Genomic DNA, 25,879 nt, shown 5'->3' with positions numbered 1-25,879 from the left:
TTGGAATAGGGGAAACAGCATTGTTCGAGGAATTTTTGTTAATGAATAAAAACCTTTGCTTGTAATATGAAATAGGTAACTACATGTTCAAGAGGTTTATTGCTGAGATTTTCATAATAGAAAATGATATTAGTTTCAGGGAGTACACAAGGTTCAGATGATCAAATAGGTTACTTTTGAAAAGAGTTCTTACACATTTCAAAGAAATAAAAGTTACAGTTTCCTCTTCTACCTCACAAAAAGATCCTTTATTAGTTATATTAAAATATTTGGAGATCACAGCATTAACCAGGTAAATTTTATGAAGTATCTTAAAATAAATGTCTTTAGTTTTGTTGGGAATGCAGTATTTATCAGGCAGATGCCAAGCTTTCTCCCAGTTAAAGTCTAACTGCCCAGTACAACACCTCCCGTACGTCGGTCGGTAACCGCTCCCTAACCTATCACGTACAATAAAAATATCACGTGATCATCCAACCCAGTTCATTTGCGAGTGACTTCCACTAGTAGGTGCCTCTTCGCTGTTTGGAAAAGGGTGAGGTGGATTCCACAGTTCCTAGGTGAAGGGTATCAGACAAATGATCTGATCAGTAAATATGTGGCCAGTTATACATAGGCATTGCACGGTTGATCCGTTCTGCACATTGCTTTAGATGTATCAACAAAGGTAAGCTAGCGATGAACTGCACGAGGAAATGTCTGCCAGGTTGTCAGCTCGTAGCGATTTTCAGTTTCTGTGTAATCGGGCCGCACGATGATACCTGTATCAAAACACAGACTGTATCATCATTAATATAACAAATAACGCCCTTAACATCTTGAACTAGTTTTTCTTCAAACGTAGATTCAAATTGGCCTTTGGTTCCCCCATTTACAACATCATTGTAGCACCATATGAAGCTAGCTAGCTTTGACTTTGCATGAAGTTCACTCTAGGTCTCAGTTTACGTCCAACTACTTAATAACTAAAAACCTTTGGTTAGCACTTCCGCTGCTGTCCTTTTATCCGCAGCTAACTAGCAACATGTCAAATTAGCTAAACAATTTACAGCTCTAGATAACCGCTGTAAGCAAAGTTTATGTCTAAGGCGTATTGTAATATGATTGGTCAGTGATTGATCGTACTAGTACTATTATTGGTAGTTACCAATAATGTAGCCAGGTGTAATCTGTCCCCAATCATATCTCTCGTGGACAGGGCCGGATTAAAAGTCCACAGGCCCCTGGGCCCAGAGTGTTCAAGGGGCCCCCTTCCACACCACAGCATTGTGAAAATTGTGAATGATACACTGTGAAACAACATTTGTGACATCTCTCAGCCAATGGTACCAATAGCAATACACTATTGGTAGTGGTGTAACTATCTGGCTGTTGTGTACATTTTGTTTCATGTCCAAACTGCTGGTGTTTGCCCTACGTGGGCCCCAAAGGGGCATGGGCCCCTGGGCCTGTGCCTATAATTCCCATTGGATAATCCGGCCTTGCTCGTGGACAGCTTGATAGGTAGCTCCAGTAACAGTTGTTTGCTAAAGCCATTATTGAGCTTTTGCATTACATTGTGTTTTGAATCTGCCACTAGATGTTATAAAATTTAAGTAGCATTTATCATATCAGTGTAAACTGGGCAGATAACTTGGTTTAGGAAAGTGCATGTAAACTCTGTGACACAATGTCACAGGATTAAAATGTTATTGTCTTCATGTTTAAATGTAACCGACCCAGTGTAACATATGAGCTGGAACATTAAAATAACGGGGTTTTTTATTATTTGTTTTTTTTTGTCAGTCTTTTAAGTATTTGCTTTCTGCAACAAGTAACACAACAGATGACATTTTGAGCCATATTCTTATGTTGTCTTTAATGAAGATGTTGTTACCCTGCACCCTCGCATAAAAACTAACTAGTCAGCAGCTGTGTTTACTGTCCAATTGGGTCTGTACGAGACAAATTTATCACTGATAATATTCTTCAGAAAATAAATGCATTGAATCATTATCTACAATATATAATTTAAAATGAATAAGCCGTGTTTCATTCGGATATACTGTCTGGATATTTCAACATAATGCTGGTAATAACCATTTAAAAAGCAGATTATTACCTGAATTTAATAAATAATCAAAAGGTTTACAATTTAAACATGCACTTTCAGATGGCAACAAGTCATTTCATCATAATTGATGCCGTAAGTAGCTTCACCTATGTGGGAAGATGCATGCTGTGGTTGTAGAAAAAATACTGCTCTGTTATATAGCCCGTGAGATAATTAGTAGCACAGAAGATTGCAGGATATATGTACAGATTGTTTCTTTCCTTAATTAGATTTATTATGATTCTATCTTAATTAATTTACATTAAAATGTTTATAGTAGGTCAAAGAAGAAGATACAAAAAAATGTTGGTAGTCAATAACTTTAAAGTTAAATGTACTCTACTTATGGTATGCTTTTCTTATCATATATTGAATACTCAAATTACAGATTGTCACGTCTTTGTTTCTGAGAGAATGAACATTTTTAAACATGTCTTTAAGCAAAAAAAAAAAAGCATGTTTCTCCAGCAGCTGACAACGCTGCATCCACGGTGAATGCAACAGCATTACTTTCTGTTTGTTTGTAGGCTTCATGAAGTAGTCCAGCAGTGCTGAGTATTTCAAAATGCCAAATAACCATTCAAGAAATGACTGATCTTGTAGTCTCTATGTTGTGTAAGAATGTGTTTGCTTTTAAGCAAAGAGTTTTCCCGCTTTATATCTTATAACAATGTTCCCATCTTATAATATTATCATTTGTTTTTAATGTCATCCAAAGGAAAGCTTTTTTTTCTTTTTGTCTATGTTTTCCTTCCTTTCCAGTGTTTACTCACTGCCTAATTGTGACTCTTCAAGTACTGTGACTACTGGGAGCCACGGCGATACCAGAGCATAACATGTCCATGTTCAGCACAGGCATCCTAGTGCTGACGTCTCCTCTCCACACCCTCCCTTTACGCATTGCTCCTGTGCTCAGCTCGGCTGCTCAGCTTGTTGACCGCACACTCTACGTCCACCTCCACCCTGGGTTGAACCTGGGAAGTGGGAGCCAGCCTCGGCCAGTTTTCATTCCACCAGTAGTGGACCTGTCCACACTCATCACTCGCCTTTACAGCAATGCAGCAGACGTGTGTGGTCACCTGGATGTCCGTGTTTTGTTGACTAACGTACGTGCTCAGCCAGCTGCCTGCAGCGGGACCCCGACTGCAAACTGCCCCTTCCCCACGCCACAACAGCTGTCCCACTGCCCAGAGGTGGTCCTGACAGACTTTATGCTGCAGGACCCACATCAGTCTCATCAAGTCACGGAATGTCTGGGAAAGTATGCTGGTCATTGCTACGTCTGTAGGCCCGATCTACCATCAGTGCTGCTCCAACCCCAACTAGTGAAGCTGCAAGAGAAGGAAGAGACACTGAAAGACCAAAAAGAAAAGGTGGAACCTTTGGAAACTTACAGTGATGTGGTGGTAGGGGGAACATTTGACCGCCTCCATGGAGCCCACAAGACGCTGCTCAACATCTCATGTCTGCTGGCCAATAGAAGGTTCCTCATTGGTTTGTGTGACCAAGCGATGCTTAAAAGTGAGTAATTATTTTAAGTATTTACCTCTGGAGTATTAATTTCTGTTGGTCTCTGCTGCTGAAATCATATTTTAATGATTTGACACAATGCAAGTTTTCCAGACATCCTTTCCTCCCTGATTTTTAGAGAAAGTGCTGAAGGAGCTGATTGAGCCATATATTCTGCGAGTGCAGAGACTACAAGAGTTTCTACAGGACACCAAACCCTCACTTCAGGTAGAGATTGTGCCTCTTGATGACCCCTATGGAGTGTCTATAGTGGACCCCCTGCTGAAGTGCATTGTGGTTAGCGAGGAGACAAGAAAAGGAGGCGAGGCTGTGAACAAGAAACGGATTGAGAATGTAAGTCAGGAGTTGTGTTTCTAAAAACATATATACTTTTCTTTCATAGTTGATCATTATGCTGAACATAATTTTATGAGTACAATTGATTGATTTTTAGACAGATGAAGCTGGAAAAATATCCCACCGTCACTGATCCCATTGTCATATTTTTTTTAACTCCTAAATTAGGGTCTTCAGCCTCTTGTCCTTCATGAGATCCAGTTACTTAAGGATGCCCACCACAATGAAATCGAGGAGGAGAAGATCAGCTCTTCTAGCCTGCGCTCTCGTCTGCTGGGGACTCTTCTCAGTCCTCCAAAAGTAAGTTCCACAACAAAGACAACTAAACTTTCATAAAAGATTTATTTTTTTCAAATTAAAAAAGCTTTTAACATTAACTCTGAGGGTATATAGTAGCCCAATACATCAACTTTTTTAGATTTTTGCAAAAAATACTTCGTATTTGTCTGGGTAAAACCACCTTCTTTAATTAACGTTCTTTTGAAGGTAAGAGGAATGTTTTGTTTTCAGGCTACAGTATACCAGTAACGTGTAAAGATTAGGCTTCTGTCCTTTTAGTTTCATTTTCATGTATACAATTCTCGACTTGCATCGTTTTGACTTTACGACGCTCATTAAATAAATGTTAATGAAAAATAGAGCAAGTTACGAAGGTCCATATAAGCTTATACAACGCGTGACATGGAGGCTCAGTGCGTTTTAATTTCCAGTACTGTTTTTCTATTAATATGATGTATGATATGTGTATTTAGATAGTTATTTCATGATCAAGGAGGCGATATGGGGTATATAAGGATAAAAATCTCACTTAATGGACGGAATTTTGAGTTTCATCGCAGCGGTGAGAACGAAACTCTTTCGTAAACTAAGGACCGCCTGCATAAATAAAAGAAGACCCCAGAGAACCTCAAGTTTGGATTTTGTCAGTCAACTCTCATTTTGTACACAAATGAAGGAACTTCAAGGCTTGAGTTTTGACTACAGGTTACCTTTCCAATGTATGCATCACAGCTGACTATATATCCCTTTAAACTGTGTTCTGGCACCTGGAAATATTCTTGATCACCATCTGGATTTCCCCTTCCTGTTCACACAACACTATCAGCTTTGTTTGTCTTCAGTAGGGAGCTTGCTGTTTTCAAATCACAAACACACTCATACAGTTGTGTTGTATCATGATCTGGGCCTTATAAGCAAAGATGTTTTGTCATTGTTGATCTCTGTAGTCATTTTAAAAGGGTTGTAATTTGAAATTTTGTGTGAAAAGTCTCTGTTGATGAACCGAATCCCAGCAGAAGGCAGTGCAGCAGGCTATCTTATCCACCAAAGCTCATCTGCCAAATGATAGTTAAAGAAGTATAAAGGTAATAGTTTTGGACAGCCAAGTCAAAGTCCTAAACTGAATCCACGATAATGGTCAGAGCAGGTCATAGATCCCACTGACGAAGCTTTTTTGCTCAGAGGAATGGACTAAAATTTCTCCAGACAGATGGATTGTTATCAGAAGCATTTGTCATACTGCTACACAAAGGAGCCTAACTGGATAGAAGAAAGTTTTACAGCCATTTCCCACTTACAAGATTCAATGCAGTCTGTTGGTTTCCTTTGTGTAGGTTTTGTTTTTTTCGTTTTTTTTAGGAATTGGCTTGAGTTGATGTGTCTGTAAAGTGAGAGACACATCAACTCACATTATTGTTGTGAAGTGGCGCCATACAAATAAAGCTGAGTTTAAATGAATTACAGATACCTAATATTTCATATTTTCAAAAAATAAACGGCCAAATATGTTTTTCTTCTATTCATTTTGTTAAACATACTTTACTTGTGTGAACATCTTGAGTATGGTTTTGGATTATTTTTATGTGAAAGTAAATAAAGTCCTGTGGCAACAGAGGAAATTACCTGTTTACTGTAAATGTACAAGCTAGCAGATTACAATACAACAGTTTCATGTTAGTACATTTTTATTTAATAATGGGTCTCACTAATGGGATCTTAGACTCGTCAAAGGTTCATACTGGATACACATCCAACTTTTTATGAGATTTATGAGTGTTTGTGTAGCTAGGAAGTGTATGCAAGCAATATGAGAATATGACAAGACATATAATACTATAAGATGGATTGTGAGACAAAAACGTCAGTTTTTTAGTGTTAAGAAGCAGTTTCGTCTCCAAGGAAGTAATTCTCAGATTTTGCTCTGAAGCTTCTTCTGTCTTTTTCTTGTCTTTTTAATGACTTGTTGGAGTAAAACATTAAACCATAGGGGCTGTGTTGTTTAAGCTAGGGGTAAGGAACACTTTTTTTTTCTTCATTTCTTGTTCAAAAAGTCACTTCTGCACAAAGTGACTGTGTAGCATATCAAAATGGCAGTGATTATTTAAATCTTAAATGTTAAACTGCATTTATAAGCTCTTTTCTAATACTTTATAAGTACTAAATATTAAACATAGATTCTTAAGCGAGGTAAAGTCTCATAACATGTTAGCAGAGCAGTTTAAGATTTTATGTGACACAATGTTTATTACAAATCGGTAGATAACAGGTAACCTATATATTCCTTTGTTAAAGCAGCATAAACATATTCCAAAACCAACATAAAAAGATAAAACAATAGTACAAACAATGAAACGACAATAAATATCAGTATGTTCATAGAGCATTGTGTGGAAAGCCCCGGCAGCCTGCCTGAGGAACAGTTTTGTGATGAATTGAACTGTCTAATGGTGGTGATGCTCACACATCTACAGGCACCTACAGTTAAAAAAAAAAAAAAAATTTATATGGTTCTGTCAGATGCCAGATCCTGTTAAAGTTTATTGGAGAGAAAGGTGTCAGATAGATTATGTTAATTGTATATAACAGATTAAAATGCTGGCAAGTGAACATGACAGGAAAACGTTCAGTTCAGTTGGTTGTCTCATTTTATTTTATTTGCCTTTTCTCTTCTCCCTGCGAGGGTGGGGAGACTGCTCAAGAAAGCCTGACTTGATTTAAAAAGTCTTTCTGTCTTTGTCAAAACAAATTTAAAGATTTATCCTGTTTTCACCTCCACCCGTGCTCTGGCTGTGTTTGTTGTGTATCCCGCGGCTTTGTATTTCTTGTCTTCTGTCTCCCGTTTACCAGGACTCATCCCACCTCCCTTCCCTTCCATATGTGATCGGCCTGACAGGAGGCAGCGGCAGTGGAAAGAGTTCCATCGCCAAACAGCTGGAGGCTCTCGGTGCAGCTCGGATCGACTGCGACAAGCTGGGCCACGAGGTGTACCAGTTAAACACAGCGGGCTATCACAGAGTGCTCAAAGAATTTGGCCCAGGTGGATAAATACTTTACTTCCAGGTCACGCGATGGTTACATTGGATTGAGTTTGTGATACCTCAGAGGAAGCTCTCTTTTGTTGGGGTTTTTTTTTTTAACCACCTTATTGATTGACATAATGAACACACTGTCTTATAAAGATCTGTTGTGATGACTCAGGCGAGTTTTCAGACACCTCGTTTACAGCTTTTACTGTATTATGCATCTTGAATAGAAGACATTGCCTTATTTAAAGCTTGTTGCATGAGTCAAGATATTTTATACTTGGCACAGCTCTGCAGTGATAAGTTTCTTTTCTCTCGCTTAGAGATCTTAAATGAGGATAAAAGTATCAACAGACGTGCACTGGGGAGAAAAGTCTTTGGAAACCAGGTAATCTGACTGATTATGGGTAAAGATGTGGCACATTGCAACATGGCAAGTGTTGGACTTCACTGAAGGTCTTCAGTTTAGTAAAGTTGATGTGTTTCTCACAGGATGGATTAAAAGCTCTGACAGACATTATATGGCCTGAGATTGCACTTCTGGTAAAGGACAGAATTAAACAAGCCAAAGACGACGGTATTGTATAAATTTTATATTATATTATTCTTGGCAATAGCTTGTTGTGGCGGAGACCCTAAAAAGAAAAATATGTGATTGCTAAAGCTAAGAGAAATAACCTGAAATCTTTTATTAATCTCATAATGGAAATTATATTGCAGCAATATAAATAATGCAAATAACTATTTTGTGGTCAGGGATGACATATTTTACAGGTCCTTAAAGCTGCAGAAAGGAAAGAGCCTCTCTCTGAAGACATCCCATAATTTTATCACTATGTTGTGTCCACTGTAGTCTTCTCTGTTCAGCAACATTATTTTTAGAAAATGATCATAAATGTTGAGAGGGTTCATATATAAATGGTTTAAGGGGATGGATTATTCCAGCCAGGGTTCTTCTGTTGCATGTTATATGTCCAAATGTACATATTTTTCTAACAGTAAAATGATTCTGTGCAGGTAAACAGGTTTGTGTGGTGGATGCTGCCGTTCTTCTCGAAGCTGGCTGGACAGACATGGTGCATGAGGTCTGGGTCACTGTCATCCCTCAGGAAGAGGTAATCTTCGATTAGTGACGCTGATGATGTGAGGACACTGGATGCATATTGCACTTTACAAGTGCCGAAAAGCGTATCCTTCAGTTTTCTGTTGACAAAATATCTTGCATGCAAAATATGAGCAGATGGAAGAATCTGCAAGTGTTCCTGAAACCCTTTGGGGTCTACGCTTCTTCGTTTAAGTGATTTTTTTTTTTTTTTTTTTTTTTTTTTTTAAATTGCAAAACCAGCATAGTTAAATGAGCACACAAGATGCAGGAAGTGAGCCAGAAGAGCAAAACCTTTTTTTTTTTTTTTAACCATTTACTTTTCAGGTAATCAATAATTGCTAAGTTTAAATGGAAAACAATTGGCACATACTTACTTATATTATGTAACCATCTGAACCACAAATCCAGATTTCTTCTAACTCAGTTCTGCATTGCTTTGCATTATCAGTAACAGATCCACAAAGTTTAAATGAGACTGATCAAAACTGCGTTTTTTAAAAAATATTATTATAAAAAAAATATTATTAAAAAAAAAAAAAAAAATTAAATATTAAATAATTGTTAATCTATAGATGTAGAGAGAAAAAAAAGGTATGACTGTGACATAAGACATGAGCTTTTGCTATTTTATGACCACTAGGGTGCAGAAAAGTTGTTAAATGGGAATACTCATAATTCATCTCGCTCATTTTGCTGTTTTCCCATCTCAGGCTGTGTTAAGGATAACGGAACGCGATGGTGTGACCACAGAAGACGCCCTGCGCAGGCTGCAGAGTCAGTGGTCAAACAGTCAGCAAGTGGAGCATGCTAACGTAGTACTCAGCACTCTGTGGGAGCCAGAGGTCACTCGGAAACAGGTCCGCAAACACACCACATATATGCATTAGGTGAAAAGAATTCCTAAATGAAAAAAATAGCAGTTGTACTCATGTTTTTGTTTTTTATTGTAAAGGTACTGAAAGCCTGGAATCTTCTGCAGAAGAGGATCCAACAGAAGCCAGAGGGGCACTAGGAAGACGCGTTGTTCTCTACGCCATGTCAAATCTGACTTGTGCAAACAGACAAAGTATGTGTCTGGCTTAGGGACACATTCACACAAATGACTGATCATAACAAGGATAGTTTGCCTTAGAAAAAAGTGAGGACGGCCATCTTTTCAGGAGAATCGAGCAAGGTCCCTTACTTCTGTAAATGTGACTCAGTGCCTAACAAGACTTTCAACTATAAATGCTAGTTTTATTTCAAAGATGCTTCTTATAGTGATAAACATTTAAAAAGTTTACAATCAGTCCCTAACAATCATTTTGAATATTTCAATATGGAAATTTTGCTTGGGATTATTAAATTCTTATATTGACTAAAGAGCTTTAGGCTCATTTTCCTCCAAATGCCTTTTATAAATGAATAGCATGCCTTTTAAAAGAACAGCGACAGTAACTTCTGAAGTAAACTTGTTCAGCAGGGTGAAAAATGTTGATTGGATGGTTGTTTCTAAAGTCCTTGAATAACCTCAGAACATGAAAGTTTATTCAAGCATTTTGAGGAAAGTGAATTAGGATTGTGAAACTGTTTTAATTAAATGCTTTTAGGATTTGGAAAAAGAGGCTTTAAAATTCACATTTGTAATGTGAAAACGACTGTAAAATACCTTAGTGCTGCATAATATAGGAATATGGAGTGCATACTGACCAGTAAAGTTAATGTGGTTGTGTGGCAATGTTGACAGATGAAAACTAGTGGGTATTGCATTAATAAACTATAAATGGAGGTTAATGAATTTAGCCAGTTGGATGGATTATGGTAAGTCAGTTACCATGTATTGACTTTTAAGTCAATTCTATGTATAAAAAGATGTTAATTTTAAAGTGCAATCTCCAAAAAAAACAAACTGCTTTCTCTGGGTTTTTTTCAAGAGTTCACATCTTTACTAGTTTTTACAAAAGGTGTCAAACCACAGAAAATGTCCTCCAATTCAGTTTTAACCATGCTGATGAAGCTTGACCTTGCCATTGTCCAAGTTACACGTCATCTTTTTTGTGACTAAACACACATTAAATGCTTTTCACCATGAAGTAATCGCCTTTTCCTTGTTTATTTTTATTATTTGGCTTTGAATATCAGGATTGTTGAAACTTGATTTGACCAATTAAAAGCATTTTATACAACTTAATCCATCTTTCAAATTCAGCCTTTAATGTTATTTTTTAAAAACATTTACACGTGAACATCTTGTGCAAAATGCTTCATTTTAATGTAACCTTGGGTTAATTCAAAACATGGTGTCCAAGTAACTGAGCATAACAGCCACATCTTAAGAATAGAGTGCACCACTAACTCATTCGTGAAACAAAAGGACTTCAGATCCAAGCCTTACTGGCCCCAAGATGACAGCACATCTGCATTTTGCCTCACAGCTGTGTATATGCATCCATGTGCCGACATAATAAAGGAAATCCTTTCCACCCACACAATCCCTTACAGCTCTACTTTCAGTTTGGCAGAGCACATTGCTTCTCCCAGCTTGTTTTTGGCTCTGCACACATAAACCCCAGAGTCAGAAAGTTTCAGATCAGCCAGAACAAGGGAACAAAGCCCATCTTTATGCTGCTCCATGGTCACTCTAGATGATCCAGTCACAGGTTCATTGTTCTTAAGCCACTTCACTTCTGGCTGCGGGTAACCTAGGACAAAAATAAAATGCATACAGAAGTTGGACATTAAATATTTGTAGATGATAAAAACACACATTGAACTATAGCTTATAGTTTCACTCCATGTAACCAAGAAGAATTTGATTCACTAGTTTTGCTTTCAAAAATGGCTTGTGGATCCACTAGAATGCACCACAGTCCTGACCCTACCATCAACGAGGCATGTCAGCTGAGCAGTGGCTCCCCGGGGAAGTGTGACATCCTTCAGGATCTGCTGGAAGCAAGGCTCAATCTGCAGCTGCATGTCCAGTGACTGGATGGCCGCCTCTGCCTCTTGGCTCCAGCCTGGCTCTGCATGAGAGGATGGAGGATGATGAAGAAAAACAGAAACAGGATTTTACTGTTCACAAAAATGCTAAACTTGAAGTGACAGACTAGAACTGAGTCATTTGCCATATGTATGCAGATGTACGGGGCTTGTGTCTGTGTTACCCTCTGAGGAGCTGCCAGGAGAGTCTGGCCTGCTGGAGAGGTTAGCCATCCGCTGCAGGGCTAAAACAGCTTGGCCAGTTTTCTGGGGGTTGAAAGAGATAAGAGGACATGAATGCAATTCATGACCAACACCACTCAAAAGCTTCAAGACTATGATAAAAGAATGGGAAAACATTCAGTGTAATACTTTGCTACCAGCACAGGTAGTTTTCATTAAAGCAAAAAAAAAAAAAAAAAAAAAAAAGGTACCTTCCACTTGCGCCTAGCCAGGAAGTGCTTCATCTTCTCTTTTTTGAGGGACTTGGTGGGTCTGCGGTTCAGAGGGGTAAACGAAGCCATCCAGGAATGTGCGAGAGCCTCAGTACATGACAGCCTGGCTCTGGAGTCAAAGCACAGAGAGAAGGGAGAGGAACAGAACATCAAATGCTGCAAGCAGTCTCCCTGTGATTGTCTGCAATATTAAACTTTCATGTTGAAAGCTCGGTGTCATTCATGATAGGAGGATCATTTTGCTCATATAATCACTATCTTCTGAGGGGAGGACTAACCTCTGGTCTTTCTTCAGTAGGGAGCTGATAAAATCTTTGGCTTCATCAGAAATGTCTTCAAAACTCTCTGGATCAAATTCATAGCTGGCTGCTGTCACAAGAGCCAAAGTCTCAGCGTCGCTGTTTCCTTGGAAGGGGGATTCTCCACTGAGTCTTGATCACAAACAAACAACATATACTTGTTTTTTGTTGCACAAATGACATGTGTTCTGTCTCCTGGTGAGGTGCAGTTACTGCCACTGACTGCTGTGGACATACCAGGTCAGCACCAGCAGATGGCGCTAAATCTGTTTGTTGCGCCGTATTTTTGTACATGTTTGAAGTTTAATTTTTATCAAAATATCTGAATTACCAAGAAAACTTAAACAATACAGAACTGCCATTTTATTTTAGATTAATAAGCAAAGACAGATTAACCTTGATCTGGGTGGTTTCCATGGTGATGACCTGTGTGGCGTGGCTCTTGATGTGGACAGACTCTTAGGATATCATTTCCTGATCTGTTTTGTCACATCTAAACGTTAGCTTTTTTTTGTGTCTTTTTTTGTGTGTTTTAGAGGGGTTGAGAGGCGGGGGCTTTATGTCTGTGTAGTTTGTGTTTGAGTGTGTGATCAGATCTGTCTGCTTTTATTAGTTTTGATTAAACTGAGTGTGTGAATGCTTGTGTTTTTAACATGCAACAACTTTATGTAAACTGTTGATAAAAAAATGCTTTACAAAAGAAAGATTGATTATTTGTCAAGTTTGCAAGCACACATCCTAAAGTTTATAACGAGTAACTTCAAAGTTGTCTGCAGTTTATTTTTCCCCTTTTAGAAAAGTGAGAGTGTGCAACCATTTGAAGGCACCTTTACCCTAGTTTAACTTACAAGATGAAGCAGATGACCCCAATGCTCCACATGTCCGTCTCCAGCCCCACTGGCTCATAGTTGATTACCTCAGGGGCGACAAACTCTGGTGTGCCATGCATCACCATCAGAGGTTTGCCCTCCTCTGAAACGTAAGAGGAAAAAATTAAATGAACATTTTTTTTAAAACGCTGCTACACTGAATGCTTTGGTTTTGTTTGTACTGCTGTATACAGAAGACTTTAGTCACTGCTAAACAGACCACCCAGTCTCAAGTTTGATTTTCTGCTCGAGTTGGCCTCATCTTTTTCCTGCTAATATTTAACAGAAGTTGTGGCAGCATCGTCATCACAAGATTTTCATTATGTAACTGCCCCTGCAGACCTCTAGGATCTCTTTTTTTTTATCTTTGGTATGCGTTTTCAGTTTATTTGGTTCTGGCCTTGTGTGTTCTTGTTATTTTTAGAGGGATGAAGTATTGTAAATATATTGTGGCTTAGAAGCAAGAAATGTTTATCTGAGTCAAAGCTGCTTTTTGTTTTTAAAGTCCAGAGTTTAGAGAGCTTTTTGATACACTTGTCATTACACATTTTTATTTTTGTAAAATTCCTGGATGCTTTACGGCTAGGATGTCAAACTCCAGTCCTTAAAGGGACATCATTCTGCAGATCTAAAAGGTTATTCCTGCACAAGCCTGTTAATGATCCTTTACATCTACATTTGAATCTTTTGAATCAGGTGCACCGAAGCAGGGAAGCATCTCAAAGCTGCAGGACAGTAGCAGCTTGAGCTAGAGCAGTATGGAACCCTCATCCTTGGGGCCTGTTGTCCTGCATGTTTGCAATAAATCACTGCTTCAGCACACCTGACTTAAATGAAATGGATCCAACAGCCTATGAGTTTCTGGACGATGACTAATTTGAGTCAGATGTTTTAGAGCAGGGAATCATTGAAAAGCTGCAGGACTGTGGCCCTCTCGGACCAGAGCTGGATACCATTGTTTTAGATTTTTCCTTGTTTCAACACACCTGGTTCAAATTAATGACTTGTTAGGGTGTTGGATTTATTCAATTGGAATCAGCTGAGTTGAAGCACGGAAACATTTAAAGGTGGAGTATGTCAGATTTTCAATATTAAAAAAAATAAATAAATAAATAAATAACTACAGTCATAATTAGTTTTTTAAAACATGTATGTTCCCGTCTGTCCATATTTGATGTGTTATTAAATTGCAAGTTTAATTAATGACAAAGACCCTTCTTAAATGTTTGCCTACCAGTAAAAAAAAAAAAAAAAAAAGTGCTTTGTCATTTGTCATTAAACTTGTAATTTAAAAACATCAAATATGGACAGACTGGAACCTACATGTTCAAAAAAACCATGTAATTATGATTGTAGTTATTTCATTAGTTCTTTTTTTTTTTTTTTTTTTTTTTTAAATATTGAAAATCTTACATCCTCCACCTTTAACACCAGCAAGAGAGTAGGGTTCTCTACTACTGTACTAGAATTCGACATACACACACTACAGCAGGGCTACTCAAACTGTTCCCACAAGGACCACACTCCTGAAGGTTTTTGTTGTCTCCCTGCAACAAGAAACTCAATTCAAATTCAGTGTATCCAACAGCCTATAAAGCTCTGCATTTAGGCGCATTGGAGCATGGACACATTGAAAACTGGCTGGGCTGCTCGTGTGGAACTAAACTGAGTAGCCCTGCACTACCACATGATTAATCTCATATATGCTTTACAAGTTGGCCAAAACAATCACACTTCTTATTGACGTCTCCAGACTAAACAGAAAAAGAATATTTGTCTTAATAAACTTAGCACTACGGAAATGTCCTCCAAAAAGTGCATATGCATTTCCACGACAAACACTGAAATATTCCCTTTTGATAAACACATTTTCTGACCTCCATGTAATGAGCCTCTTCAAACTTTTTGGAACCTCACACTTTTGATAGGTTGATATAAAATCTCTAACGTGTCATCTCATGTCGGATGCAAATAGCTGCACACAGCTCACAGCTGCCTATTTATACAATATGAATAAACAAAATTATTCATACATAAACAGACTGATTTACTGGCCCATGTAGCAAAGCGCAACGATGACCAAGTTAAAATATCTGAAATTGTCATGTAATATATAATTCAGTGCAGTAAATTCAGCAGACTCACCCAGTTCACTGGCCAGGCCAAAGTCAATGATCTTGATTAATGTACCGGTTGTATCCACACACACAATGTTCTCTGGTTTGAGATCCAGGTGTATGATCTTCTGCTTGTGAACGTACTGCATGCCCTCCAGTATCTGCTTCATGTAGCGAGCACTGGTGGGCTCTGTGTGCTCAAAATTATCACCCACAATGCGTTCAAAGAGCTCCCCGCCTGCAATGCTAAAGACATACAACCAGTCAGGTTCATTCCACTGGTACTTTACAAATCATGTCACAAATGTAGCTGTAAATATTAGATACTGAAATGTTATGTTGTGCAGATGCCTTGTTATTTGACCCAACAGGCATCTTATCAAAAAGATCCACGAAACTGTTTTTGTTCTTTAAATTTTGCTTTTAAGTGATTATGGCACATTGCTACAATTATTTTGACCACTTTTCATCTGTGAACCCATCACTGTAGTTTTTGTTTTCCTTTTAAAAACCCATGCCATTTAACCCCCAACATGGTAATCACCGATACAGCTTGGTAGCATAATAGTGATGTGAAACCTGCAGATGCTGCTGTGCGTTTAGGTCAGGGGTCCTCATTCCTGGTCATCGAGGGCTGGTGTCCTGCAGGCTTTTCCAAGTGTCCCTGCTGCAACACACCTTATTCAAATTAATGTGTTGCAGTAGGGACACTTGGAAAACCTGCGGGACACTGGCCCTCGAGGACCAGGATCGAAGATCCCTGATTTGGATGATCAGTAAAAACTTTAAGCGCAGCACAAATACTTTGACATGATCCAGATTACTCACTACTCCATGACCATGACCAACTCCGAACGGGTATCATAGGCAGCCAGACACTGGACAAGTTTTGGATGATGAAGCTTGTTCATTATTTCAATCTCTTTACGAGCTGCGGATTTGTCTTTGGAGGTCCGGGCTCGGTAGAACTTCCCAGCGCACACCTGACCTGTCTCTTTGTGGATCAACCGGTAAACCTCACCAAACTTTCCACTAGGATGTTAAAAGAAAGAGGCATTACAACTCATCAGGACTGATGGTTCTTTCAGAAAACAAGTTAATCTAAACTAATGCATAATTTCATATTTGTCAAGGGGGGTAAGGAAAGGAAAAGAAAAATCCTTGCTTACTATCCCAGCTTCTGCTGCACGTCATAATAGTCCCGCACCTTATGTTTGGTGTCAATGGTCACTGTGCTGTAAGACTCTGGCTCTTCTTTCTTTTCCTCTTTAAGTACAAAAAAAAGAGTTGACAAACAGGCCATTTTCTCAACAAAAACTTCTGCCATAACATCTAAGGGAGCTTATCACTCACTTCCACTTGCCATTTTGACAAGTTCAGACTCCCGGCTTGGCTCACTGATGCCTGCAGAGTTGTAAGCTCTGACGCGGAAGCGGTACTGTCCCAGAGGCTCCAAGCCCGAGCGGATGTGGTATGATGTGTTCTTACTCCGGCTTATTTCAGTCCAGCTACCAGCTTGACTTTCTTGACTGACTTCTACTATGTAACCCAAAACAGCCGTGCCTCCGTCGTAGCTGGGACCAGTCCAGGACAGGACCAGGGACTGAGTGGAAAGGCCGGATACAACAGGCTGGGATGCTGGTGCAGCAGGCCGGTCTAAAGAGAAAGCGTTTTTTTTAAACTTACAAATATCCACATTTATAATGGAATTAAAGCTTTTGATTATGCTTTCGAGTTTCCAGTCATTTCTGTGATTTGTGAGGTTATCAGCAGAGCAAATACCAACATCATCTTGAATCACCTCAAATCCCAAACAATGAACTGATTGCGTCTCACCGATGACACTGAGGTACACTGTGTGTTGGGCAGAGCCGGCTCGGTTTCTCACGATGACAGTGTACAAGCCTGTGTCATCTGGGAGAGTCTTAGAGATCTCCACAGTGCTCTGCGTCCTCGTGCTACTGACTGACGTCCGAGGCCCTGCTGCCACCACCTGTCCACAAACACAAGGAATTTCAGGGGCTGAATGCTTACAAATGGATCACCACTGCCAACAATTGTGACTTTAATAATTTCACCTTGACTTTGTTGTATATCCAGCAGCAGGCCACGGGGACAGAGCTGCTCCTGAACTCACACTTCAGCTGAGCATGCTCACCCACGTGAACCTCCACTTTCTCTGGTAGGTCAAGAAACTTCACCGGAGGCCCTGGAGACAGTTAGGTTTTCCTTATATCTAATTCAGGCGCAATTTGTTTTGACTTAATTTAGTTGCTTAAATGAGGAGATATTCCACACTCACCTTTGCTAATGGAGATGTTTTCTGGAAGGCTGATTTCTCGGACAGCTGTGGACAATGAAGAAGAAGGAGGACTTACAGACTGGTCTCATGATAGGGGGATTTAAACAACGACTGACCAATCACATAGGAGCAGTCATGTACGGTTGCAGTGACAAACAGCAGACAAATCACAGTAATAATTGTTTTTTTTCTTAACAACCTGATGGACACGTCCCTGTTTAATAATATCAGACAAACACAACTTTATTCATCAGCCTAAGAAAAACAGGAACAAGAGAGAAATATGTGGATGAAACAACACAGAGAGTTTTTAGGAAGCTGAACAAACGTTAATAATCTACCTTTATCCTTCTCTTCTCTGTGTTGGCCTTCCCTGTCAGAAGCTGAAGGTAATGCAGTGTTTTCAGTCTTCAGTGTGACTTTCCTCTGCAGCTCATGGCTGTTTGTTCTGGAGATGTCTTTTGTTGCTGCTGCATTGTAAACAGAGTTGCACAGGGCTTCTGTACACATAGATCCATTCACTGTGCTTCTGCTGATTGTGCTCCACCTGTTTGCAGTTTGTTCCTAAGTTTACCTGTGATTTGTAACAAAGCACTGCTCGATCTCTGTCCCACAGGATTCTCAGCTATGCATGTGTACTGCCCAGTATTTCCAGGCAAACACTGAGTCAGGGTTAGACTGGCAACACTATTTTTGAAGAAAGTATTACTCGAGCACACCTTCTCCCCTAAATACCAAAACACGTTAAGCAAATAGTTTTATTTAACTAAAAAATAATAAGAAAAAAGAAAGAACACCATAAGCATGAATAAAACCAAACATAAGAACTCACCATTATGTAACCAGGAAATACTTAGAGGTTGACTTCCTATGATAACACACTGAAATGTGGCATCACCTCCTTCACAGACTGAGCAGTCTCTGAGTGGCTCTTTGAAGCAAGGCGCTTCCAGACTCCGAACTTTCACCTGTTTGGCATCTTTATAGAAATGAGAAGTCAAGGATGACATGTTTCATTTTCTAATATCACTTTTCTTTTTAAGCTGTTTTTTAATTTGTTGTTGCGTTTTTTTGTTTTGTAGTTGTGGTTTGCACTTCAGGGCCACCATACTTAATTCCTAAATGATTAGTGTTGGGTTTGTGTGATTTTCAAAATAAATGTAGATGTAAAGGAGGAAACCAAGCACTGATGTGGATGTATGCGTTCCTCTGTTATTTGTGGCACTACAGGGTAACAATTTAAAGGCTTGTGGAATTTGGTGTGGTATTAACAAGATTTTCCCACCACACATTGATTACACTTGTGTATTTTAGTGCTGGAATGTCTAGCAGCTGAATGCTTGACAGACTTTGGTTTGTTTTTATTTGGGAATAAAAGAGGTGCAGACAAGCTGCAAGTCATATACCCAACCCACATATCAAAGGAGTGCATTGTGTGAAAAGTTTGATTTAAAGCATGAAATACAAGCAGGAACTGTAATGGGTTTTATACATGGACAATGAACAGATGTGGTTGCAAAAATAGTTGGAACAAGGCCATGTGTACCCATGTGGTGCATTGATACTTCCTTTGTACATGTCTAGGTACTAAAGAAACTTCATGTTTGATTTCATTTCTCTAATTTGGCAGCAGATGACATATTTGGAGAGCAGGCAAGCATTTTTATTTTTAGCATATGGAGGCCATGCTGCTTAAACAAGTGGAGAATGTGGTTTGACATGTCTTGTCGAGATAAGCGAAAGTGTAGATGAATGCAAATGATGTCGTCATAGAGCAGCATTTGTTGCTGCAACTCTGTAACTACAGTTAAATTACAAAAAAAGGCCAACAGTATAGCAGGGGGTGATAAAAAAAAATTATGAAAAGAATTTCTTATTCCATTTGATATGTGTGCAAATGATCACAAGTGTTATTTATTTTGTTCTGTAGTTTAGTCATTTTGCCGCTGTTTATCTAAAATTAAAGTGGGCAAAAAACATAAATGCTAATTTATGTTTATTTAAACTTTCATTTACTTTGCAGTCCTTTAAAACTTTGTCTCCATTTTCCAAATCGAGAGGAGAGATTTATGTCGTTTCTTTGTCAATTTTATCATGTTTATGCCACAAAAAGATAAATCATTTCCATTACCATCACCCCCTGTCATGAAAATCAAAACATGCACACATTTTTCATCAAAGAAAAATATCTCTAAATATAATCAATTGATGTGTTGTTTTTGTAAATATCCAAGTTTGTTTCCTTATTTGTATTGCTTCATTAGTCAGCAGTCACTCTGTTTTAATGCTCAGCATTCAACTTTTTCTGACTTGTTTATTCCTGAAATATAACTTTCCTGTCTGATTGTCAAGTGTCTGCTTTCCTTGTTTGTTCACCTCACTTAGTTTCCCTGCTTCCTTTGATTCATCCCTGAAACAGTTTATCCAAGGCTGCAGTGGTTCATCAGCTGATTGGTCCTGCTCGGCGTGTTTCAGTAATGTGCGGTCTTTCTCCACATCAAACTTTGTTCCTGTCCTCGGTTCTTGTTTTTGAATTTATAGATACCTGCAGCTGCAGTTCCTACAGTTTACTGTCTTGCAAGTAGATTAAGCTTCATTTGCTCCACATCCTCTTGCTTATACTTGTGAAATCAAACTCAGAAACTGAGTTCACATTCAAAACTAACTGTCCAGTTTTACCAGGAACAATATTAAACAAAACAACTTTTTTTCCTTTAGGATTTACCTGATGCAGATGAGACTCCCGACTTGTTTACTGCCGGCATCCTGTTAGTATCCAGCCCGTTCTTTGTCTGCTTCCCCACACTGCATTTTTGACCCTGAGGTTTGAGGTCCAACCGGAAGGTGGACACAAAGGTCTTCGGCTTCTTGCCATCTTTGTCCATCCTTGATTTTTAAAACAACGAGTCAACAACTGAGATTCAAACAGCTGCTCATCTGTCTGGACGTCTCTTCCTTTCTTGCTTGTTTTCTCACTCTCTGGGTTTGCTGCACATGTTGTCCTGTCTGTATTTATTCATTAGCTGAGATTCTAACAGGAGGTACCTCTGCTTTCACAGCCCTGCTGAAATCACTCTTTGCCCCTCAGTACACAGGATACAGACAGTTTTATCTACAGGCTAATCAAAAGCACACATGTCCAGCCCCTACTGCCTCTCGCTACTGAGAGCGGGGGAAAAGTTAGAGGAAATGTGTGGGTGAGAAAACACTGAGCCGAATGGAAAACAGAAAGCAAAACATCACAAAACTACAAAAGCAACATTCTAAAGATTTAATATAAAAACAAGTTTACCTCCGTAAAGATTGTCTCTTTTCAGACCATAGCCATAAACCACCAGTGTCAGCTTCTTTTTGCCATCTTTACGTCCTGTAAACACCTCGTCCCTGACACACAACCTCTGGCAGAGCCTCTGTGAGAAATCAAGCAGAGCCTGTAGAGCAGCTTTATGTGCGTACGTCCTGCCTTGGAGCAGATGACTAGCAGCAGGATTATTGAGGTGACAGTTGAAAAAGAAAAAAACAAGAAGAAAGCAATATTGCAGAGCTAGTACCATGTGACCACAAGGTTCACTGGTAAATGAGATGTTTGAAAGCTGCTCATCGGGTGTGTCTCCACGGTGTGCTCCCTTTCCTTTTGTTGTGGACAATTCTTGGCTACAGGCTTGCTGGTATTATCTGTTTAGATCAAGTAAAGTCACTTTATTGACCAGCTTAAGCTCATTGTTTCCTTTGTTAAAAGGCTGTAAATTTAGTTTAAGTTTTGTTTTTTTTCTCCCTTCCTTTCATTCTATGTGTAAAATTGCATAATTGGATCGCTAAAATGTTTCTAAAAACACAAACATACTTTTCTGGACTTCCACATCTAACTTTAAACACCCATTAATCAAAAGAGGGATCATTCCCGACAGCAGCATTTTTCCAGATAAGGGGGACCTCAACAGTTTGTGCAGAGGTCTCAACATGACCTCCAGATGTCACATTTTAAAATGATTAGTTGCATATTTTACCATAATTTTATACAGTAGATAAAAACTTATATTTATAAATGTAAAAATAGTTTGTGGTTGTCAACATTTGCATTGTTGTTACACTCATATTTTAATTGTATCATTATTAATGTTTATCGCAATCAGCCAAAGAGGGGTTGGAACTCCCTGCCATTGTTTTATTGGTTTCAAGGTTTCAAAATCATCGACAAACCTAAGTTTTAAATTAGTGACTTAGTCATAAAGATGAAATGAAATCCTGAAGAGGGAAACAGCACTGTAAGAACAATAAGAGGTTGCATAATAACTTTGATAGAAGCTAACAGAGCTGCGGTTTAAAACAGACATTTCACTCAGCGGTGGTCACAGTGAGAATATAAGGAAACCCTTACATACCGTTGAATGTGTAAGTGACACCATGTGTTGGAAGTACATAGTTGACTTTGGACCATAAACATTCCCAAAGTACAAAAAGCACTCTTGCTGATGGAGCAGGCTGAGCACAAGTTTAACTGTTTACTGACAAATACAGAAAGCAGGAGCATGAAGGCTTAGATGAAACAGGGAGGGTTGAAGTTTCCTTTTGATGTGTATTATAATATCTTCGTTTCAGTGTCACAAGTCTTATGAAAAAGCAAAAAAAAAAAGTCAGACGCTCTTCTGCACAGGAGAAATGCGTTTAAGCTGGTATGCAGTGTTTATTTACAAACAATGTTGCATTTGTTTTTTAGGATGTAAGATCTTTTTTTCTTTCTTTTGATCAGTGATGTTTAGAGTTTAGAGTTGTTTTTTGCTTCGCTTTTTTATTGTTTAGTTTTATAATTACATTTTCAAGGTACATGTTAAGGCTTTACTAATGTCCTGGAACATTTGTAAACTAATTGTGCTTCCTGCAGGAAAAACTTGTGTTTACATGCATGTTTTGGATATAAACGGAAACTGCTGTCTTCAGAGCCTCAGAGGACCCTGCGATAAAAAAAAATTTAAAAAAATGCAGGATTTTCCATAAATTATTGTCTGGGAACACACTTCACTTTAACCAGCATTTGTGGATGTGCTACGGAAGGCCTAACCTCCACACGCACACAGAGATTCCTTCAGTTTCTGAATCTTTTGATGAAATTATAACTTGGATGCTGCTTCCAAGTATTTACAGTTTTCAAGGAACACTTTTTCCCAGTATCTACATGTCGTGTAACGATACATCGATCTAGATCAATATATGGATCATGTAGTTAATGAGCTTGTGACAACGACCCAAAATGCAAACATAACCCAAAGTGTAAACACAATAACCATTTATCAAATACAATGTTATTTTGAAAATGGTTGTTTCTTAAGCTCTTTTGACACATATTTTTCTGTTTATTAGTCTGTGTTTGTCATGAGAACTTTTTTATTTGTTATAAGAATTTTTAAAAGTTGAATAATTTAAATATCTGAGAAAAATTGTGTTAAATGGTTTTTGAGTTGCTTTCGAGTTTGATATAAATGGAAATGACTGTTAAACTACTGGTGATATAGTTTGATAATGTCAATCAATGGATCTTAAATCGGACAGAATTAAAATTGGATTGTGACTGAATTTGAAATATCAGCAGACATCAAATAACTATCCATTAAATTGATAAATCATGATAAAACTGACGATTTACACCCTTAGTTTTGACTTAGTTTTTCACAGGTTTCTATCTTTACATCTAAAAAAACTCTGACATGCTCCTTTTTATACCCAGTAAAGTTACTGACCTGTTAATTTGATAAGATGTCAAATGCTCCTCCCGTTATTTTTAACTTTTGCCAGCTACTTTTCCAGCCTGTTGCTGTCATCAAATAAGCAAACATGTTACATGAGTTTCCACTGGGAATAAAACAGGCTTATGAAATTTTCCAATCATAGCATTCCTTCAGTATTTTCATTTAACGCAGCATCCCAATAGTTTTGAGATTGAACTTGTGTCTTTTTGTTTTTCAGTTTCTTTGTTGTGTCTGCAAAGTGGTGCATTAATTCAGAACCAGGACTAGAAGTGCCTCCCAGCTGGCGACTGTGTTAACAAACCTAAAACAATCTGAAATCCTTACCTTTTTATTTATGTTAATCTTGTTGGTCCATTTACTTTGAACTTTTTTGTGATGTTGACTGATAAGGACTTTTATATGCAATGCTTTGAACCTGTATCCTGCAGAAAATGGCTGTTTACAGTACAGGACAGAGTCACGGTGTCCTTGCCAGACAGTCATCCCTCCTCTTTGTTGGTTCTATGTGAGCAGCTCTCCTCTGTGCTGTGGCAGCTGATCCCACTGTGCTTGCTTTTATGGGAATGTGGCATCTTCAGTAAACCTTTGGACTCTTCTTTTACTAATTATATCAGTAGTCTTTATACTGGTTTCCTTGAATATCTCCAGGCTTCCTAATGGCCTGTTGAGTAACTTTCTGTGTATCTCCTTTCAGTTTCTCTGAAATGCTTTCTTCTGTGTTTCTTCATGTTTCTAGTCAAGCCAACACAAAACTTTACATTATTTATCCGACAGTGTCTTCATTTTGTGGTCTGTGGCTCAGGATGCAACTGTGGCAAGAGGTCAGGAAGACTATAAAAATGATAAATAAATGCAGGTCACCAGTGTGTTGTGACCGTTTCCTTGTAGCTTCTGCATTGGTTGAATTTATAGAATTATTTTGCATGGAGCGAGAGTTTAATGAAGCTACAACCATAAGCAATCCAGTAGTTAGCAAATGAAAATAACTGCTCAAACTAATATCACCCACACAGGTCATTTCAGCTTTTGGTCCAGTCTGCTGAAAGAACCACATACAGTGTTGCTGGAAAAAAAAAAAAACAGTAACTACTTGGCAGATCTTTCCACTGTACATAGATGTCATCATTGAGTATCACACTTTGATATTTTTGTTTGTTACAACACATCTCCGCGGCTTCAAGTCTTGCCTGAATAGTTATTCTTATCAGACAAAAAGTATTCAAATCTTTGAGCAAGTCCTATGGAATTCAAAACAGGAAAAGTGGGAAGGACAATGTCCTCTTTGACTGAGTATTCCAACTATGGTAATGATTTTGCTTCCTGTTCTCATGGAGTCCTTCAAAGACTTGCTACTTCTGCGTAAATCGTCATGCATCCTGTTCCCACAAACTCCCTCAAAGAAGTTTACACTCCATTAGTCCATCACTCTGGGATACTGGGACAAGAGGCAGAACCCATTTTGTTAAAAGAATGTTGAGAATGGTTTCAAGGTGTTTTTAAAGTTGATAAGGAGTAGGCGCGTCCTCCTGTGTTTTACATTTTACCCTGCAGAAATGACCAAATCTCTCATGTTTGATAAAAGCCAACAACATCTACGTACACTGACACTGCAGCAGACTGCTCTGTCAAACCTTGACAAAGGCTGCAGGCTTGACTGTAGTAGCACTAGTAATCTAAACAATTTGTTTCTTTGCATGCAAATATGAATAGATTGAGAAGGCTGCATGTAAAGAGTGCCAGTGTTGGGAAGAACAAAGATAAAACTCTAGAAGTACACACATGACTTGATCCACTCCTGATACATGAGTGACTCGACAGACAGGCTATTATTACAGCTCCTTGGGTAAAAACTCTTGAATCAGCCAAGCTTCTTTTGTCATGATGTTTTCCTTATATACGTTCAAACAGCCTGCTGTGATTCAGTAGTTAATGAGAACAGAAGGAAAAACAGAAAAATCTGATGCCATGTCTGAAATTAGAAACCAGCATGGCTCCTCACAGCCTGATGCACTTTGGCTTGAGCACTAAGAGAAGCAGGAGAGGGGGGGGAAGAGAAAACACCGAGGGCACAGAGGAGATGGAAGCTGAAGAAGATTTGAGGAACAGAGGACGTTTTGGCATCCCAGCAGCTCGGTCCATGCTGCAGCCGGAGGCCTCAGTACTTTTTCAGCATGTGGACTCAAGTTTCCTGCAGCAACAGATCCACGTGTTGCTCAAGGAGCTCAGACGCTTCGAGTTGACTACACTTCCTTGTGTTTCTGTTTGTTCATCAAATGTTTAAAACAAATCATGTTTTAAGATGTGTTTTATAGTCCAAGATGATGAAAAACAAAGATTTAAGTTATACTCTTACATGAATTTCTTTCCACTGCCATCCTTTTATTGTTAATATTAAACAAGTTGTGAGTTTTGTTAAACTCATTTTAAGTCACTTTGGTTGAATGCATCTGCTAAATGGCTAAATGTAAAGAAAAACACAGACTTGTACTCTTTATCAAAGGATTTCTTACTGTATTATGAATTAAAGTTAATTTATTAAATACTAAAATACAAAATTAAAGTATTTTTTTCCGATCCTTCATTGGTTGTTACTTTTCCTCTCCCTCCTACTCGATTCCTCTGCTTCACATAAATTAAACTAAAAATAAAATAAAGAAATACTAAATAAATAATAAAATAAACTGTTTCATCACACGTACAGGCAAAAAGAAACGAAGAAAAAAATCAGAAGCTTCAGTTATCATAACACAGGAATAAAACCCTGGATTTG

At 38.5% G+C, this 25,879-nt stretch overlaps 2 protein-coding genes across 2 annotated transcripts; one reads left to right on the top strand and one right to left on the bottom strand.

Annotated features, from left to right (window-relative positions):
* The first annotated feature begins 527 nt into the window (after positions 1–527).
* Positions 528–10,426, top strand: coasy (CoA synthase). The gene is made up of 10 exons (XM_079261103.1): positions 528–667; positions 2,855–3,613; positions 3,741–3,955; positions 4,127–4,258; positions 7,085–7,274; positions 7,584–7,648; positions 7,753–7,837; positions 8,278–8,375; positions 9,076–9,222; positions 9,318–10,426. Exons 2-10 carry the CDS (start codon positions 2,929–2,931, stop codon positions 9,375–9,377), a joined length of 1,677 nt encoding a protein of 558 aa, XP_079117229.1. The 5' UTR covers positions 528–667; positions 2,855–2,928; the 3' UTR covers positions 9,378–10,426.
* Positions 10,427–10,840: 414 nt separating this feature from the next.
* Positions 10,841–20,290, bottom strand: LOC306772074 (myosin light chain kinase, smooth muscle-like; the record flags this gene model as incomplete). Its single annotated transcript, XM_079261469.1, has 16 exons — positions 20,091–20,290; positions 18,198–18,344; positions 17,707–17,835; positions 17,366–17,410; positions 17,142–17,272; positions 16,900–17,056; positions 16,417–16,719; positions 16,233–16,329; positions 15,892–16,095; positions 15,092–15,309; positions 12,926–13,049; positions 12,057–12,209; positions 11,758–11,887; positions 11,509–11,590; positions 11,227–11,367; positions 10,841–11,046 (listed from the first exon to the last, which is right to left on the bottom strand). The coding sequence occupies exons 1-16, from the start codon at positions 20,248–20,250 to the stop codon at positions 10,841–10,843; spliced, it is 2,427 nt and encodes an 808-aa protein (XP_079117595.1). The 5' UTR covers positions 20,251–20,290.
* Positions 20,291–25,879: the final 5,589 nt, after the last annotated feature.

This window comes from Telmatherina bonti (assembly GCF_933228915.1).
Source record: "Telmatherina bonti genome assembly, chromosome: 21".
Classification (NCBI taxonomy): domain Eukaryota; kingdom Metazoa; phylum Chordata; class Actinopteri; order Atheriniformes; family Telmatherinidae; genus Telmatherina; species Telmatherina bonti.
The sequence above is the reverse complement of the archived record's forward strand: the minus strand, read 5'-3'. Positions and strand labels throughout refer to the sequence as shown.

Bases quoted from the DNA above. Each gene is read 5' to 3' on its own strand.
- coasy (XM_079261103.1), top strand. From the start codon at position 2,929: ATGTCCATGTTCAGCACAGGCATCCTAGTGCTGACGTCTCCTCTCCAC. The intron at 3,956-4,126 runs GTAAGTCAGGAG...CTCCTAAATTAG, and splicing joins ACAAGAAACGGATTGAGAAT to GGTCTTCAGCCTCTTGTCCT. The intron at 9,223-9,317 runs GTCCGCAAACAC...TTTATTGTAAAG, and splicing joins CAGAGGTCACTCGGAAACAG to GTACTGAAAGCCTGGAATCT.